Source organism: Neltuma alba, unplaced genomic scaffold, assembly GCF_004799145.2.
Source record: "Neltuma alba isolate B1F8T4 unplaced genomic scaffold, ASM479914v2 tig00001775_pilon, whole genome shotgun sequence".
Classification (NCBI taxonomy): Eukaryota; Viridiplantae; Streptophyta; class Magnoliopsida; order Fabales; family Fabaceae; genus Neltuma; species Neltuma alba.
In genome coordinates this window covers 1-14,050 of record NW_021632607.1, presented here as the reverse complement: position 1 = coordinate 14,050, position 14,050 = coordinate 1, and the positions used below count along the sequence as shown (strand labels likewise).

General features: G+C 36.1%; 3 protein-coding genes across 3 annotated transcripts; 1 reads left to right on the top strand and 2 right to left on the bottom strand.

Moving 5' to 3' along the window:
- The first annotated feature begins 913 nt into the window (after positions 1-913).
- LOC114711228 (NADP-dependent malic enzyme) lies at positions 914-5,719 on the top strand. The gene is made up of 19 exons (XM_028895601.1): positions 914-1,386; positions 1,565-1,685; positions 1,800-1,874; positions 2,089-2,240; positions 2,329-2,434; positions 2,551-2,616; positions 2,761-2,856; positions 2,963-3,034; positions 3,128-3,211; positions 3,290-3,388; positions 3,649-3,696; positions 3,801-3,854; positions 3,977-4,075; positions 4,150-4,239; positions 4,361-4,438; positions 4,561-4,635; positions 4,728-4,818; positions 5,029-5,157; positions 5,265-5,719. Exons 1-19 carry the CDS (start codon positions 1,235-1,237, stop codon positions 5,351-5,353), a joined length of 1,776 nt encoding a protein of 591 aa, XP_028751434.1. The 5' UTR covers positions 914-1,234; the 3' UTR covers positions 5,354-5,719.
- Positions 5,720-6,526: 807 nt separating this feature from the next.
- LOC114711253 (dehydrodolichyl diphosphate synthase complex subunit NUS1-like) lies at positions 6,527-7,646 on the bottom strand. Its single transcript, XM_028895622.1, has one exon. It carries the CDS (start codon positions 7,408-7,410, stop codon positions 6,655-6,657), a length of 756 nt encoding a protein of 251 aa, XP_028751455.1. The 5' UTR covers positions 7,411-7,646; the 3' UTR covers positions 6,527-6,654.
- A 2,280-nt stretch (positions 7,647-9,926) lies between these two features.
- LOC114711218 (E3 ubiquitin-protein ligase RNF181-like) lies at positions 9,927-10,325 on the bottom strand. Its single transcript, XM_028895592.1, has one exon. It carries the CDS (start codon positions 10,323-10,325, stop codon positions 9,927-9,929), a length of 399 nt encoding a protein of 132 aa, XP_028751425.1.
- Between the last annotated feature and the right edge of the window lie 3,725 nt (positions 10,326-14,050).

Here is a 14,050-nt window from a genome sequence, read left to right as displayed (position 1 = left end):
AATCACATATATGATTGTGACTTTGCACAGTAAATATCTCTCCGCACCACCCAGCCCCAATTATTCAGATCACTATTTTCTTCAATTTACATGTTTCTTTCCAAATTATTAACTTCTGTTATTAATATAAAAACTAATTGACTAATTTAAATATATTAAAAAAATTATTACAAGGACTATCTTAAAAAAAGGGATAAATATCATTATTACAAGAATTATCTTAAAAAAATAAATAAATATGAAAGATAAAATATATTATAGCTTTATATTTAGGACTAAAATAAAAGTCAAATGAACTTTTATATTAAGAATTATTTTGGTATTTGGTATCACCTTAACAGTGAATAATAATAATTTCCTTCATATACTTACTTAAAATTAGATTATGAGAGTGGATTAACAGTCTGTTAAAAGTGGAAAGAATTCAATGTGTTTTAATTTATTTGTGGTGTAATTTACTTTTTTAATTATCACTTGTTTGAGCATATGCTTAATGGAAATGTAAATTGTAATGTATATCCTTTACTGCTCTCCAAGATATTCCCTAAAGCTTACTAGTCCCTTGAAGCCTTTGGCGCCAGGCTGCCAGCATGGACCCCAATTAAGACACGTGTGTCCACCAGAGACGACTTTTAATTTCTCTTCTTGGACTTGAAAAGTCCACACCACCTCCTAGTTGTTTCCACTTCTCCCTCTCGCGCCGAACACGGACACAACAAAAGCTTCCGTCTTTCCTTTCTCTCTTCCACCTTCCCATCGCGTAATCCTCTATTTTGTTTTATTAATAACCAACTACTTGATTTACCCAGATAAACGGTAATTTTTCAGTATTATTACGCTTTGATCATCAATCATAGAGAAAAAAGTGAAAAACAACCCCATTAAAACTAAAGATGATTACTTTATTATCCATGAGAAACAGATGTGCACTGTGTCTATTTTTTTAGTCACCGGTGCGCTGTGTCTATTTTTTCAGTCGGCCGGGGCACATGGTCCAACCTTTAAACAAATTGAATTGACATGGCCACTTGCTTAGTGGCCTCCCACTGACTTGATGTATAAAATCATCGCCGTGCATGCAAAGAAAAGCAGAGTTCTTGTGAAGCGGGGACACTGGATTCCAATCAACTCCGGACTTCGTGGTAGCTTTGGTGGTTCGCGGAGGAAAATATCAGAGTGATATCAAAAGGACCATTGCACAGTTGGAAGGAAACAAGAAGAAGGAATTCGCAGGATGGAGAGCACCCTGAAGGCGATCAGAGATGGAGAGTCGGTGCTGGACCTCAGCCCAAGATCCGTCGTCAGCGGCGGCGTTGAGGATATTTACGGCGAGGATCGCGCCACCGAGGATCAACTCGTCACCCCCTGGACTTACTCAGTTGCCAGGTCAGCTTCTCAAAACTTTGTACTTCCTTTAGCTCACTTCATGGTTGCTTGTATGCTTGATCGTGCAGTCTTTTCTAACAAATAATTTCACCAAGTTTCTCGGCCAGCATGTTTTGTTTTTGTTGCCAGCATGTTTTCAGTCTTTGTGGTCTGAGTTTGTGTGAGACTTGTGTTGCAGTGGTTACGCTTTGTTGAGGGATCCTCAGTACAACAAGGGGCTTGCTTTCACTGAGAAAGAGAGGGATGCTCACTATTTGCGTGGACTCCTCCCTCCCGTGGTTAGCTCCCAACAACTTCAGGTTTGCATTTCAATGATAAAATTGACACCTTTTTCTCTTACTTGTTAGTGGTATATTTTCATTTTTCTACCCCTTCTTTCTTATTCTCTCTGTTTTATTTTCTTTTGTTCCCAGGAGAAGAAACTGATGAACAACATCCGACAATATCAGGTCCCGTTGCAAAAGTATATGGCAATGATGGACCTTCAGGTATGCATCTTCGATAGCCTCGTTATGATCACGTGACACCGCTTGATATAGCTTTTGGGAAAATCAGACCTTTCCATTTTTATGTCTTGAATGACTATGCCATTTGTTTCGTTTCTCCTTTTTGTGATGCTTGGACTTCCTTGTTGTGCTTCCCATATATGTAGCTAAAAGGATGATATGAGAGAGTAACATTGTGTGTTATTCTGGTCTACAGGAGAGGAACGAGAGGCTGTTTTACAAACTTCTCATTGACAATGTTGAGGAATTGCTCCCAGTTGTTTATACTCCAACAGTTGGTGAGGCTTGCCAGAAATACGGAAGCATCTTCAGGCGTCCTCAGGGCCTCTACATTAGTTTGAAAGAGAAGTATATAAATAAATTCCTGTATTCCCCCATGCAATTTTGGACAAGATTTGACTTGATTCAGTGTTACAAAGGTGTTGGCATTTTGCAGAGGGAAGATCCTTGAGGTACTGAAAAACTGGCCTGAGAGGAGTATTCAGGTCATAGTTGTAACTGATGGTGAGCGAATTTTGGGACTTGGAGATCTTGGATGCCAGGTATTTCTGCAAGATACTGATATTCCATGATGTACAGTGATATTAAATCATTCCAGATCGTTCATGGTTGGAATAGATGAACAAGCCTTCACATAATAATGTTGAAAGTATTTCAGGGAATGGGAATTCCTGTTGGTAAATTGGCTCTGTACACAGCACTTGGAGGAGTTCGTCCCTCTGCAGTAAGCATTTTCAGCTTATTGCCTGCTTCTTTTCATTATATCATTATATTTAGATTGTGTAGAGGTCAAGAATCAGAATGTAGAAACATCATGCTGCGACTGTCTTTTGTTTCACTTTTCGTTTATTTTCTTTTCTGTGGCTAGTGCTTACCCATAACAATTGATGTGGGGACCAACAATGAGGAATTGCTGAACAACGAGTTCTACATTGGACTTAGACAAAAGAGGGCAACTGGACAGGTTTTTACATCATATATGTCTAGCTTGAACTTATTTTGACATAATCTTACTATCTGCATCGTTTGACTTGCATTAATTTGAGGCAACTGTGGTGGTTTTTTCTTAGGAATATAGTGATCTTCTGCAAGAATTCATGACTGCTGTGAAGCAAAACTATGGAGAAAAAGTTCTTATACAGGTTATCACTTTCATGCATGCATTATGAGGCTTTTGATTCTATATGCATTAGCCCAGCTCTTCGACTGACTATTTAAGAAAATAAATTCTGCAGTTTGAAGATTTTGCAAATCACAATGCTTTTGAGTTGCTGGCAAAATATGGCACAACTCATCTTGTTTTCAATGACGATATTCAGGTACCAACTTGCTTGAAAGCTGACATCTATTCTTGGAAGATTATTATGTTCTAATTAATTATTGTCTTGTTGCATCAGGGCACTGCATCTGTTGTTCTTGCTGGGGTTGTTGCAGCATTGAAGCTCATTGGTGGCTCTCTGGCCGACCATACATTCCTGTTCCTTGGTGCTGGAGAAGTAAAGACTCCTTATTTTTCCTTATTTTATTTATAGCTTAAATATCAATGCTTGTTCCCGCCCTGTTAAACTGAAAGGGAATAAACTAAGTAGTACAAAAGATTAAACCATTTTTCCTATAGAGAATCACGCACACACCTTTCTGTTTGCTTTTATGTATCTACTTAACTTGGTCAACAATTCGTGTGCAAAAATTCACTCATTCTAATGTATTTGACTTGTTTTTATTTCATCTAACTTATTTTCTATCATGATTTCAGGCAGGAACTGGTATTGCAGAGCTAATAGCTCTTGAGATGTCAAAGCAGGTGAAGACCTATTTGTGGCCTATAAAAAGCGAAATTTGTTTTGCAATGGAATTTACCTCATAATCAGTGATTTTCTTACATTAACTTATATTTTTTTGCTCCAGACAAAGAAACCTATAGAAGAGACTCGCAAGAAGATATGGCTTGTAGACTCAAAGGTGGTTGAGAGCTTGATATCATTCCTCGGAAAATTGTTCCTTTTACATTTATTTACTTTCTTGTTTCCTCAAGTTCAGTTTGGTTCCAATTAAGTGTTTTTTGCTTTTTTTATCTCTTTCAGGGTTTGATTGTTAGTTCAAGAAAGAATTCACTTCAACATTTCAAGAAGCCTTGGGCTCATGAACATGAACCTCTTAACAGTCTCTTAGAAGCTGTCAAGGTGCCAAAATTTTTCTGTTTATTTAACAGTTGTTTTTGGAACGGTCTTGACGCTTAAATAGTTTACATATTCAGGTAATCAAGCCTACAGTTTTGATTGGATCATCAGGAGTGGGAAGAACCTTTACGAAGGAAGTGATTGAGGCTGTAGCTTCATTCAATGAAGTAAACACCTCTCTGTCTCTCTCATGTTGTGCCTGAACATTTGCTTTTATTAGTATGTGTTTGTTTATTTGAATATAACTTCTTCAGTAATAACTGTATCTGTGTCATGCTTGGCCTGTAGAAACCTCTTATTTTGGCTCTCTCTAATCCAACGTCACAGTCTGAGTGTACAGCTGAGGAAGCATACCAATGGAGTGGGGTAAGATAGCAGTAGCAGATTATGTTTGATACTGGTTTGGAGGATTTGATGCAAATTATGTTTGATACTCAATTTTATTGTGATAACATGAGCCATAATTTATGTTTGTTTCCATGAAAAAGGGTCGTGCAATTTTTGCCAGTGGGAGTCCTTTTGATCCTGTTGAATACAAGGGCAAAGTCTATGCTTCTGGCCAGGTTTCACAATCTCCTCTAACTTATTTTATGTGATCCTCCTTTAACTGGTTCGAGAACTGGGATTTATATACTTTCTTTTCTCGACAAACCAGGCAAACAATGCTTACATTTTCCCAGGCCTTGGCTTGGGTTTAGTAATCTCAGGGGCAATTCGCGTACATGATGATATGCTTCTAGCAGCCTGTAAGTGGATGATGGCAAATGTAGCATATGATGCATTCTAAGTACATAATATTTTGTTCTGTCTGTCCTCTTTGTGAGCCCACTGCATATATTTTCTTCGTTTCTTCCACTGTAAATGTCTTTCTAAAAAAGAAATCTACAACAATTGCTTGTGGCTGTAAGAACAACAAAGAAATGCTCTATTGAACTTGGTTTCTTTGTCTTGCGCAGCGGAAACCCTGGCTAAACAAGTGACAGAGGATAACTACAAAAATGGATTGATATACCCACCATTCTCTGACATCAGAAAAATCTCAGCTAATATAGCTGCTAATGTTGCTGCCAAGGCGTATGAACTAGGTGTGTGTTTCTCTTTGTCTTGAACTCTTATCAATCCATTTCATGCTTCTCAGGAATGCACGCATTTCCTTGCGTAACTCATAATAATCACTGAACTTCGATTGTAGGGGTGGCTACACGTCTCCCTCGTCCTGAAAATCTTCTGAAGTATGCCGAAAGCTGCATGTATACTCCTGTCTACCGCAACTATCGGTGAATGATTGGCCCAAACATGCTAAGATATCGGCTCAAATAAGGATTTGCGTGTGACATGTAGAATAATGTGCTTTTTATGCAGCACATGCAAGAATGAGTAATTGTATGCTTACCATTATGAAAATCTTATATCGTGCCATGTAATGCCAATGTGTAACAAAACTCGCCTTGAAAAGTGCTTGAGGAATCGTGGTGGCCTAAGTTACTTTGCCTTGGCCACTTTGTTTTAGGAAATAGAGCCTCTGGCTCTTGTCCCTGTAATGGCCTACTGGCTTAGTTATGACTAAAACTTACTCCCCCGTGCACGGGGAGATCAAATTGCATGTGGAATTTTTACCTTGAATATGAAATGGAAGTTCGTAAAAAACTAAAGTGTCAAAGATATGGCCTGTCCAGCAATTACTCATCCGGAGACTGAATGATAACGAATCAGATCAATGGGCATATCGCATCTAAAAGACGATCATTTATAGAATCAACATGACATTAATATGAATGAACCGCGTTATATTTTCTCAGATTGATATATACTTGCACAAAAGACGTGATCAACTTGGAAGGCTTGAATATTATCTGTACTTTGCATGATGGGCTCGAAACATCAATGTCTTTCAGAGTCTCTAATAATTCTATATCAGTAGAACGCGGCATGAAACAAAATTTTTTATAATGTGGTTATAATTCTAATTCTATCATATAGCATTATAATAATAAATCGAATTAGAATCGCTACGGTGAACTAACGCTTATCAGTTAAGTTTTTCGGGGCTATACGACAACCTATAGATCGACATGCTCAGGGAGCATTCTACACATGCACTTCAAATTTTTCATAATACTCAAAAAATGGAAATGGAATCCAATTATTGATCCAAATATTCCCATATCTTTCTGGCTGATATATATACAACAATCTATTGATCACCACGTTTAGAAAGCATTCTCCACTTGCAACATCTTATTTTACATACTCAAATCTAAATGGAATCCAGTTACTTAGAAAAGTTCCTGTTTCTTTTCGGTCAATGAATAAATTTATAGTAATGATTTATATGAACACAACTGGCAAACGGAAGAAGTGAAAGTAGCCCTTTTTTTTCAAGTGAACGACTTGTGATTCCATGAATTGAGAGCGCAGGGTACAAATCAGGCCATAGCATGAGCGAAATTGAAATTTAAATAAGAAATATGACAAGGCGATTCCATTTCTCATCGTGTTACATCTTAAAAATTTACTAAAAGGAAGGGATCTTCTTCACAATTCTAAATACCTATGCTATGCAACAACTAGCAAAATCCTTCTCATTTACCATAGTTTTGATGCACCTTCGTGAAATCATAAATAGCCTTCACTAAGGAACCGTATCTCATGGAGTTCAATGATCCCATGTGTACAATCTCCGTGTACTTAATTCTCCATGCAGGAAAACCAAGGTGGCACCTCACAGGTCCATAGACCAGCAAAAGGTCAGGTTCCTGACCTCCGTAACCAACAATTCTCAGAGCCTCATCCAATTGAGGTTCAGTCAAGTGTTGAACATCAAGTGTGTCACCCAAACTATGTCGCTTCAAATTTTGAGCAAAAATCCAGTTCGCTGCCTTTGTCATTCCCTCCCTCCCATCTGCATACGAAGCAAATTCTATAGTCATGTGATTAGGACCATGGAGTGCGTCAGCGTCATTAGCCTCCTCAATCTTCAGTTGCTGCACAATCGCTTTCTTAGACTTCTTGATCACTCCAATCCTGTCATAGAGGCATACGTTCTTCACACCAAGAGAATCCAACCACCGCAAAAGCTCAACGACTTTTGAAGTCTGATGAGCATCGTCGCTTTCTATCACGATAGCGAGGTAATGAAGCTTTCCCAAATTACATAATTTGTAGCTTTTCAATACTGCCGAAGAGATCAGGAAGCTTTCACACTTATTACCCAGGGCTAATATGGAATACCATATGCTGACAAGTACATGTAGAAAGCGCCATATAAATCGAAGCCCAAGCTTGCCAACAACGACGATCCCGCAAGACAACTTCTGAACTTCACATGTAGACTTCATGAATTTGGACAGTCGAGCTTGCTGCTGCTTGATTGAGTAAGAAATAAGCGTTACCTCCGCTTCTCTATGCTTCCAAAAGGTATGACGGAATAGGGGATCACCGGAAAGGACTCGAGGGTGTGGTGATGGCGTCAGAAAGCGGGAAGAAGCCGACGTCGTCCTGCGATTAGGGACTAGGGATTTGGGGGTTCCGGGCGCACAAAGACGCGTTGAGCGATAACTAGTGCTTAGTTTTTTTTTTTTTTTTTGGGCTGAAATTGGACACCAGAATTGATTATTTATTTATTTATTTTTTTTTTTGAGCTGATATGCAAATTTTATATTAAAACTATGAAATGACGTAATTTTTTACAAAAAATTTCGGGATTTTTTTTATATTAACTTTCGTTGTGAAATGATCATACTGTTTTTGTGTTAAAAAAATTCAAGTGACAGCCACAGTCGGCTAAGAAATTATTGGCAAATAATGATTATAAAATCAATTATTACTTTTTACCTTAAAAATAACAAATAAATTTATATAAATAAAAATGAAAGTTTAGGTAGCGATAATCAGCATTTTAAAAAATTATGCTTGAGATTTAAGCAAGGCGATACGTGAATATCAATTGTAATACTACCACTTGATTTTTTTTAAAAAAAAACAATTTTAATTATATGAGACTGTAACAAAAGTTTCGGCCCCATGGACTGTTTTGAAAAGGCAAGTCTAGATTTTAAATGTCAGTGGTTATCATTTTGAGAAAATATAATTTTTTTGTTTTTGTAAGTTAGGGTGAATTTAGGTTAAACCTCTCTAAAATTTGATCAGATCTCCTACTAATACTAAATCATGGCCAGTCAGTAGCACATCGTCTTCAATAGCCTTGATAAAAATTGACAATAATCTGAAGGATTAATAATCCCTTAATGGACAAACCATAAGGTTCTTAACTCAAAACTGCTGAAAGTGGGTGAGTACGTAGTCTAAGAGCATTTGTGTTGCTTCATAGAGAAAATTGATGACATATCTCATGAGATTTGAAATATGTGGATGGAGGTATATATCCATAACCATAAGCATAGTGAGTATGAGGTATCTGGCTGCATAAAATGCTTGCGAACAAACTGCCATTAAGGAGTCACTTCATGTTCGCGGCTAACTAGAACTTGCTGTTATATATATTCTAATCGTCACAACAAAGAATTTTCGTCCAACTGATGAAACAATGAAATTAAAGGCAATCAACCATCATATACATCCTCACATTCAGAAAAATAAATCCATCTTCTCTTAAAACATTTACTTCTTTGCATTTTTCGGATACCTTTTATATATATCTCCGGTAAAGCTTCCGAATGTGTATCTGTATGTGCATGGTAATTTCTAAGTCTGCGTACCCAGAAGCACCTATCGGGATTCGACCCGCGTCGCATATCTGGCTGTGATGGGTGAGTCTTCCAACAGGGATTTCTACATATGTTGAGGCTCGAACTCGAGACTTCACTTAAGTGATACCAAGTTACTTACCACTTGGACCAACCCCGTCGGTGACAAATGTGATGTTTGTTCATGATGATCTATAAGCTTTTGCTTTCTCTTCTCTTTCAATGCAGCCCATGTGGCCTAAAAGCAGACCCAACAGCAAATCAAGCAGGTCATCTAAAAACAACTCAAAAATGGCACTCTTTTTCGGTGGACTCTGAACAATGACTTTCTTTACTTTATATATTTTTACTATAAAAATGTATATGTAAATTTTATACTATATATATCTACTACCTCCAGTCTTATTTATAAGACCTCATTTGTAGACTATAAATAACGTCTTATAATTATGATCGAAAGTAGTATATATTAATTTCAACTTCATAACTAATTAAATCCTCTCGTCATCTTCATCATCTTCTAGAAATTGTCTTTTCATTTATTGACAGAAAAGGTAATTACTCGTTTGTGGCTCACTTTGCCGTAACTTGGTTGTCAGGTTTCTATGCTTGCCGGAAGACCATTTACTAATACCCCCGCCTTATCATTTGAAAGGATAGGATAATAAAGAGTTGTCGCCTCGCATTTAGCCTACTCATTTTTTCGGTTTGGACTTAGCTCCCAGTGTCGTCGTCATCATCCATAAATCTATCCATTAGATGTATATATTTATCTTGTACGCATTCAACGTCGACATTCTCTCTCTCTCTCTCTCTCTCTCTCTCTTTTCCTTACCTGACCTTTTCAGTTCATTTAAAACATTTGAATTTAGGCATACAGCATACCTGTAACGATGTTGAGATCTTCAGGAAAGTCTTCCGTTTTAATTCGTATTCTCATTGGATGAAACAATACTCGCTGGACTGTTTCTTCTTCCTCTATATGTGCCCTTCTCTTTATTTTCACTTCCTCCATGCATGGAGCTCATTAATTCCAAGAACAAAACCCCCGTTAAGGGAAGAATAAGTAATAACAAGGCACTACACATATATACATATAAAGGTGTAAAGATACTCATACTGGTATATAGTATATATGACAACGTTGATCAAGACATTGTGTAGGTAATTGATGAGAGTGGAGGGAAGATATGAGAGCGGCAGAGGGGGCAGGAGTTGGAGCGAGAGATCCAGGCGGCGATGCAGCCGGAGTGGTACACGTGGCCGCAGGGTATTTGTATTTGTTTGTTTCCATCGTCGGAGTCGAGGTTGCTGCGCTGGTCAAAGCCTTGCATGCAAACGGAGCAAACAGCATCGCCGTCCATGTGCTGAACGGCCGGCAATGTGGCAACGAAGCTCTTAGAGTGGGCAAATCGGCGGCATGAATCACCGGCTGATGAGGCGAGAGCCTCGTCGAGGTCGAAAGCGCCCAAATCGATGGAGTAGGTGGAAGGTGGGTGCGGGGAGGTGGCCAGGTTATTGGCTTCTGAAACGAGCGCGTTATCCATCGCCATATAACTCTAGCTTGTTTTCTGGCCTCCTCACCTGATTAGTTTGCGGGTGGCAGTTTCATACATATATATAACAGCGCCTCATAAGTATGGACCTTGAGTTTTTAATTTTTTGATGTTATGTTATTGGTTGGAGGTTGGCAGGCTGCAATCGTTAAGATAAATAGATAGACCGAGTATTAAAATGTCAGGCACTTGGCCTCAAATATAGCACTATTATGCTCAATATAAATTTATAATACATTCTCTGTAACCTTATAATAAATTCTCGCATAGTATTAAATTGATAAAAAAAATTAGTTTTATTTTCTTATTAAAGTTTTCTTTTGTTATATTTACAAATCATTTTTATGTATCCCTCTTCTTTTTCTCTTTTCAATGAGAATTGAGTAAGAAGTAAAATTAAAAAATAAGTATTAAATATATTACATCTGACTTATATTTAGGATTAAATTTTTTTTCTACAAGTGACTTATGAATTAGAACCAGGGTGGCACTACTAAATATTTTTCTCAAATCTTTCTTAAACACAGGCCGTGAGTTTGAATTATGAGGTAAAAAAGAGTGAGCATTAAAATAGAGAGAATAATATTAAAGTTCAATTTGATAATTAGGTCTCAAAAAACTTTTGAAAATGAGTTGCAAATATTAATTAAAATAATTACAACTATGTCTAAAACTTAAATTGTCTTGTCTGCAGACTGCAATTAATATCGTCCGCGTTAGGTGGTTTTCCTTTCAGCCTCTGGTCCAGAAAAAAAAGACTGCAATTAATTATCGAGGAATTATTTGCAACGAAAGCTATATTTAGAACTTCTTTCCTGAAAAGGATATTGTTAGCTTTGCTCAAAAAAGAAGAGGATATTGTTAGACTTAAATGTCACTGATTCAATCCTTTGGGACCATTCTACCCTTGTTCCTATTATATATTTATACGCATACTTTCTCCCACTCTTAGTTACAGGGCAAACTAATTACTCCGACATTTTGATGGAGTAGCAACTGATATGTGTACACACGCTTGTATGAAAATTTTAATCTTTTTTATCTTGTCCCTTAAGTTAATATCCAATAAAATATTATATCAGGATTAAAAGCTTGCCAGCAATTTAATGCAATAAAAGAATGACAAGATTGAAAACATATATAGACATTGCATTTTTACTTCATATTTTGGACTACACAAAGCTTTAATTGTCTTGTAATGAAGATGGGAGGAAGTTCATAACTTACAAGTCCATAAGTAGTTTTTCATCTATAAATAGTCCATTTCATTAGGAAAAAGAGAGAAAATATTTGCGGGAGGATCGTATTAAATGTGCGAGTTAAAACATAAATCATTTTTGGAAAAAAAAATAATGATTAGTTAATGACCTTGTTTCAAAAAATACGCTCCATAAAGTGAGAATACAGTCACACAATTCCCTTACTTCCTTTTTTTTTTATTGAACTCTGTGATAATGTTCTGGGAAAACCATTTAATATATGTTCGCACCATTGGCCTCTGTAATTTTGTTGTTAGTACTGTTAGCCTCCACATAAAAGGTAACAATAGTACTAACAGAGCAAAATTAGAGTGTTTAATTAAGAGAAGAGAATAACCCAGTATCAAATTAAAAACTGAAAAAAAAAATTATAAGCACCTGCAATTAATTTTCCCTAATGTTCTCAAATTTTGGATTATGATTAAATAATTTATTCAAATTACGTAATTAAGATATTAACCAGTACTGTTGACCTGGAGGAAGCCCAAATGAGAGTTCTAAAGTCTAAACGCAGGCTGTATGCCGCTTTGGGTCGCAAGCAAAAGGCTTGCCCAACCCACATCTCATTTTGCATTTGAAAAAGTGAAGTGCCATCAGCCAGTACCATCTATACATTCATATGCTACTTCCAGTACTTAATATAAGACTTTATTTGATTTTTATTTTGATCATGAATATAAGACTCTAATCCATTTTGTTTCTTATATTTATAAATATATATCTTTTCAAGGTAGTCTTTCTAACAATGATAGTTCTTAGCCAATACACTTGATTAGTAAGGATATTTTAGGAAAGATAATATTTATTTATTATAAATAACTAATATAACTTATTTTCTTAATCTTTTCAAATTATTCAACTAACTCTTATGATTAGAACCGGAGATAGTATTAATATGCATAATATAAAACGTATAACAAAATGTAATGTGTATAAAGTATAAACCATGAATTTTGTTGGCAAAAAACGAATCATGAATTTACAACTCACCTCAGATTCCACGCAAATCTATGGCTCACAATTTAATTGTACATATGATCTATTTTATAAGTTTACAAATGCGAAACTATATAATTTCTTTTGGCCAAAACTACAAAAATGGAACATAGAGAATAAATGTAAATAAGTGAAGTTGGCTACACGTGAAAGTATATTTACCTATGTCATTTTATCTCTGAATACTACTTGTATGAGTGTAATGAATTTCTTCTTTATATATTTATTTTGCATGTCATTGATTAATACTGCTATCCTCTTTTTTTCTCCCTCCCTAAATTGAACGAAATAACATTAAACCCCCCCCCCCCACAAATTAAACCAAAGAGACCCTTGGGAGGGGAAGTGGAAACAAATCCCCCCCCCCCTCAAAAATCCCATAAAAATTTGTAAAACCAACCCATGAGAAGGGAACCAAGTCCCTCCCTTCTAAATTTTTCATACTGAAAGATATTCTTCCGGTCTTAATATAAGACCTATTTAATTACTTTGATTAAATTAAGAAAACCATATAAGTTAGTTAATTATAAAAATATAACATATTTTTTTTTCCAAAACAATAATCATCTTCCTTAATATCCTTTCTCTCTTCTATTTGATTATGGTTGAGGGAGTATTCATAGCGGTAATTTAAAAAAAATTAGTAAATATAATAAATAGATCATATATTTATAACAAAAATCAACTCAATAATTAAGTTCTATATTAAAGACTGAAATAGTAGTATTTTATTATTAAGGTAGGTCGTAAAAACTGAGAAATGCCCACTGAAGTTACCATAAGCCTTAAACTCCAAAAACGATTATAGACATTCTTTTATATATATATATATATATATATATATATTACATTACAGTACTGCTCTCACATGGACAATAGCATAAAACTCATGCCTCCAGGAGATGTAAGTTGCATACATTTACGAACTAGAGACATGCTTGATTAGCCAAATCAAATTAATTTTGCAAAAATCAACTTATATGGAAAAAAAAAAAGCCATGGTTAACCAAACTCAATCAAAATATATTTTATGGCCAAAAGTAGTTCTGTGCCGTTCATTTTTTATTTATACTTTTGAACCGTTCTAATTCAGATGAAAACTCTTTAGTATTTAAAGAATGAAAAGTCAAAAAAATAAACATTACGGTGGGGGAGTTGACTTCTCTTGTAAAAAATATTGGTATAATTAACCATGATGATACCCATTTTCTTTTCCCTTCTTTCTTGCCAATGATGAAGAGCCACTTCAGAGATCTAGCACGTGGCATGCAATGATGTGGGATTGCATTGCAAGCACGTGGCAAAATCCAATAAGCAAATGCCTCCCGCCGAATGTTAGTGCCTAGGTGATCCTTTTATTTATATTATTAGATTTGTGGCCCATCAGAATCATTAATATACACGAACACCCCTTTGTAAGTGGGCCCTTCGTACGGACGAGGTCAAAGTTATGCGTGCGGT

Bases quoted from the DNA above. Each gene is read 5' to 3' on its own strand.
- LOC114711228 (XM_028895601.1), top strand. From the start codon at position 1,235: ATGGAGAGCACCCTGAAGGCGATCAGAGATGGAGAGTCGGTGCTGGAC. The intron at 2,857-2,962 runs GTTTTTACATCA...GTTTTTTCTTAG, and splicing joins AAAAGAGGGCAACTGGACAG to GAATATAGTGATCTTCTGCA. The intron at 5,158-5,264 runs GTGTGTGTTTCT...CTTCGATTGTAG, and splicing joins TGCCAAGGCGTATGAACTAG to GGGTGGCTACACGTCTCCCT.
- LOC114711218 (XM_028895592.1), bottom strand. From the start codon at position 10,325: ATGGATAACGCGCTCGTTTCAGAAGCCAATAACCTGGCCACCTCCCCG.
- LOC114711253 (XM_028895622.1), bottom strand. From the start codon at position 7,410: ATGAAGTCTACATGTGAAGTTCAGAAGTTGTCTTGCGGGATCGTCGTT.